The 4,376-nt window shown below is 44.6% G+C and overlaps 1 protein-coding gene across 1 annotated transcript in view; it reads right to left on the minus strand.

Moving 5' to 3' along the window:
- Nucleotides 1–4,376, minus strand: part of cpne4a (copine IVa) — a 114,595-nt gene that overhangs the window by 8,304 nt on the left and 101,915 nt on the right. Inside the window, exon 11 of the mRNA XM_046043796.1 lies at nt 3,030–3,084. Coding sequence (XP_045899752.1) covers nt 3,030–3,084 — 55 coding nt within the window. The remainder of the gene's footprint in view (nt 1–3,029; nt 3,085–4,376) is intronic.

The raw sequence follows: 4,376 nt of genomic DNA on the forward strand, positions 1-4,376 counted from the left end.
GACCGCCCCCCCCCCCCCCCTCCCGTCTTATTAAAACACAGGGCAGGTGACCCCCTCCTGCTTTACCTGACTTGGAGGTGAAACTCAGGGGGCCGCTGCTGTACAGGAAGTGTCAATCACTCCAGGGACTGATGCTGCGTTCGCTTCATATTGGAAAGAGAAAAAGGTTTGATGTCTATCATGGAAACTAAAGGAAGTGTTCTCCTGTTGTATTCTTTAGTTTATGCCCTTCCCCAAGTGTGTCAGTGTTATCACTCCCTGTCCCTGTATTCTCGTTCCTTGTCCATGGTTATGCTCTCACGTTCCCTGTTCCCTGTTTTATTTTCCGAGATTTGTCCTTGTGGATGTTTTGCGTGCTTTACTTCCTGTGTTATTTTGTAGTGTTTGTTCTCATGTGTCTTAAGCCACTTTCACACAGTGAAAACGCGGAAAGAATATCCGCCAATATCTTTTGCTCATTAATACTGAACAAACGTTTTCGGCATTATTCTGCAAACACGGGTGCGTTCACATAGCGGCGGCGTTCCGTAACCAGAGGCGTAGAAAAAGGCCGTATCGTGTAACACAACACCAACGTTCCAGGCTCAGAGGCGGGTCAAATCAGGCCGCCCTTTCTGACTCTGTACCGGCATATTGGTGTAATACTCCTTGAAAATAAGGCAGCGTGAAGGCGCCTTTTGTCTAGCTTTGTTTCCTGTTGTCTGATTACCCCAATGTGCTTCACCTGTTCGCTCCCTCCCTGCTCGTTTGTCCTGTGCACATAATGTGCTCTGTCGTGTTCAGTCTTTGTCGTGTCCTCATGGTTGCCTTGCTTGTCTCTATGTTTGTACCACTGTGGCTTTTGGTACTTGGTTTGGACTTTTATTCCGCTTTTTGGATTCACTGCCCTTGTTTGGACTTCTGGAGTATTTCTGTTTCCTTTTTATTTATTTATTTTTCCTTTAAGTGAAGTCACTTAAGTAATGTACTTATTTTAAGTAGTTTTTATGCCTACACCTAACCAAATTGCGACCTTTCACAACATTAACCATTAGTTTTATTTTGAAAGTCTAAATAGACATTGCATGTTTAACACTCATGGTGTTAAAAAGTGATGCCAAGACATCTGACCGAGTGTCCATATGTGACGAGTTGGGATGAGAACAGGTCGACAATTAGAATTACGAGATAATTTTGCATTGAATTTCCCTTAACGCCCTCACATTTTGACTTTCCTTTTATTATAAAACTTGAAATTGAAATGATCATTTCTAGGATTTTTTTCGTGTCAAAATCATGAAAAATATGTGAGCGTAGCAGGTCTAGAGGTCTGTACTGGACCCCGACTGCAGACTGGGTCGAAAATGCACCAGGGCTGGGCAGCAAGACCTTTATCCAACAACGGAGGCTGTGCCATGCCTCCCGTCTTTAAAGGACTGCCACATTTTATTGAGCAAAATCACAGCCTTTGACAGACTGTTGTATACAGTAAAACAGAGAATTGATAAAGTAGTAATAATAATAATCTTTAATTGTGGAGCACCTTTCTAAATCTGTGTTACAAAGTTCTTCATCAACAGCTTGAAACCTGAAGAACCAGGAAAAGCTCTTTGATAGAAGTACATTTTAAGAAGAGATTGAAATGAGGTCAGTGATTCTGCTGACCTAGTTTCCTCAGGCAGCTCCTCGCAGCGCCTCGGGATAAATGAAAGCCCTTCGCCGAGGATCTCACGCTACGAACCCACAAGTAGGCTATCTATGTCACATAAACACCCCTGAGACGACTGGCTCAGTAATATGTTACACAACAATATCTAACTAAAGTTTGCCAACATTAGCTACTGGTCATACTAGACTAAGAAAGACCGTAGCAGCAGGGCAGAAATGTTCAGCCCGTTCTCACAAATAGTTACGCTTCGTCATGTCTTTCAGGGTCTGGTACGGTCTGTCAACACACTGGGGGAAGCCCTTTGGTGCCTTTGTTCAACTCTTAGGGACGGGTGTTGCAAATTAGCAACCGCTAAAAACACTCATTGGATTGCTGTTTTATCAGTGTTAGATGTATCGGTACCTAATAAAATAAAACATAAAAAATGTACTATATAAATAACAGAAAAGTCTGAGTAAGGAGGTGGTCGGTTGGTCATAAACACCCAGGTGACCGGTCATTTCCTGCTCCTAAAGAAAAAGTCAACAAGGGTTCCTTTTAGTGATGTTACGTTAGTTATTTTAACCAAATCCATCATCTTTTCCTAAACCTGACCAACAGTTATGGTGCCTAACCCTAACTAAACTGTGACGTTTCACAACGTTTGATTTGGAAAGTGTAGCCGGACGTTGCATATTTATTGTTGCTAAGTTGACGGCGGAGCCCTACATGTACAAAAGCGATGCATCGGGCTACCCTGGGTGTTAAAAAGCGACGCCAAGGGGTCTTGACCAAGTGTCCATATGTTGAAATGTTTTATTACTGATGAACTCAACATTTCATTCGTTCCAAAGTGACATAAGCTGCCTTCAACTTTGATCTCCTCCTGTCCTTAGAGTCCCCTTAGGGTTAAGGGAAAAAAAGGATAGAGTGGGAGATGGGGAATCAAAGAGTAAAATAAGTGAGAGACCTGCTTGTTTTTATTTTCTATTTAACTTTTAAAAATTTTCTATATTTCCCTGTTGCTTTTATGTTTTATGTGAAGCACTTTGAATGACCTTGTTGTTAAAATGTGCTATACAAATAAACTTGCCTTGCCTTAAAACTTAGTGTTTCTAAGTAGTTGAACGCTTGAATAGAGATCATCAGTACTTTTTTGCATATGATGTGAATGCAGCATCAGACAAGCAGCCGCCGGGCGCTGCATGGCATCATGGGAAAGGAAGGGAAGTGGGGAGAGGGTTACAATCCAACCAGCGGCACCCCAGGGTGACGAGGAGGAGGAGGAGACCGGCTGGTAATCATCGGCGACTGGCAGGGTCCACCTTTTCCCCCCTCCCCGGGCGTCCCCCGCTGACAGAGAGCATGCTGGGAGAGACGGCGAGCGGAGCAGTTAAATTACCTTGTAGTCAGGAGGGATCTGAGCTCCGAAGCCAAACGCCGGGAACATTTTGTCACTGCGAGGAGAAAAAAAAAAAAAACAGAACAGTCTGAGGGTCAAAATGGAAACGAGATGCTGGAGGAGGGTTTGTGATTGGCTGCCAGCGGGCGTTAACAAGCTCATTCAGACCGCCGCTACTTCAACACAAAGCAGAGAAATTACTTCTGATTGGCTGTGGGAGTGTCTGTGAAGGTGAGAGGTGATTACTTCCTGCTCGGATCAAACAAACGAAAAGGAGTCAAAGAATTTAAATGAAGCGTGTTTATTTATGTTCTGCTGTTAGTCTTATTGTTACCTGAGCACTGGGCGGATGGTTACGCTGTCGTTTGTTCAGATATAGATAACTATAATTAATCCTTTCAAACCACAAACTGTTTCTACATTTCTGTTTGTGTACACTTTATTTCAGCACAGTAATCAGGGAGCTTTGGAGGTGCTGGTCGGTGTATTTGTCTTTTTACTTTGGACAGAGCCAGGCTAGCTGTTTCCCCCTGTTTCTAGTCTTTATGCTAAGCTAAGCTAACCATATCCTGACTCCAGCTCTGTACTGAACATGCACATGAGACTGAGACATCTGACTCTGAGAGAAAGCGAATGAGAACATTTCCCCGCATGTTGAACTATTCCTTTATGCTGATGTGACATCACAGAATCGCTCGCATCAACAACAATGGATTCCTTTTAACCTTGAAGAAAAATCTTTCCTGAACCTTTGACGAGTAGATTTATTTGACTAAAACAACCAAACCTCTTAACCAAAGAGGATGCAGACCAGGTTTTGACCAGTGACCTAATTTGAGGACTTGTTAGTTTTAAATCCAGAGTATCTGTCTGTTATCATTTTAAAAAGTTATCTTGTGGGCCAATGAAGAACTGATTAGCTTTTGGCGTAGACAGCGCCACCATGTGGACTTTTGTCAGTACTGTCCTTATTTCCTGGATTCTTCTGGGTTCAACACCAACCGGGAAGCTCCAGGTCTGAAAAGTGAAGCCAATGACTTAAACCTGCGTCCTCTCTAGCGGCCAGCAGGGGGCGCCTTAAACCTGCGTCCTCTCTAGCGGCCAGCAGGGGGCGCCTTAAACCTGCGTCCTCTCTAGCGGCCAGCAGGGGGCGCCTTAAACCTGCGTCCTCTCTAGCGGCCAGCATGGGGTGCCTTAAACCTGCGTCCTCTCTAGAGGCCAGCATGGGGTGCCTTAAACCTGCGTCCTCTCTAGCAGCCAGCAGGGGGCGCCTTAAACCTGCGTCCTCTCTAGCAGCCAGCAGGGGGCGCCTTAAACCTGCGTCCTCTCTAGCGGCCAGCAGGGGGC

Source organism: Micropterus dolomieu, linkage group LG03 (assembly GCF_021292245.1).
Source record: "Micropterus dolomieu isolate WLL.071019.BEF.003 ecotype Adirondacks linkage group LG03, ASM2129224v1, whole genome shotgun sequence".
Taxonomy (NCBI): domain Eukaryota; kingdom Metazoa; phylum Chordata; class Actinopteri; order Centrarchiformes; family Centrarchidae; genus Micropterus; species Micropterus dolomieu.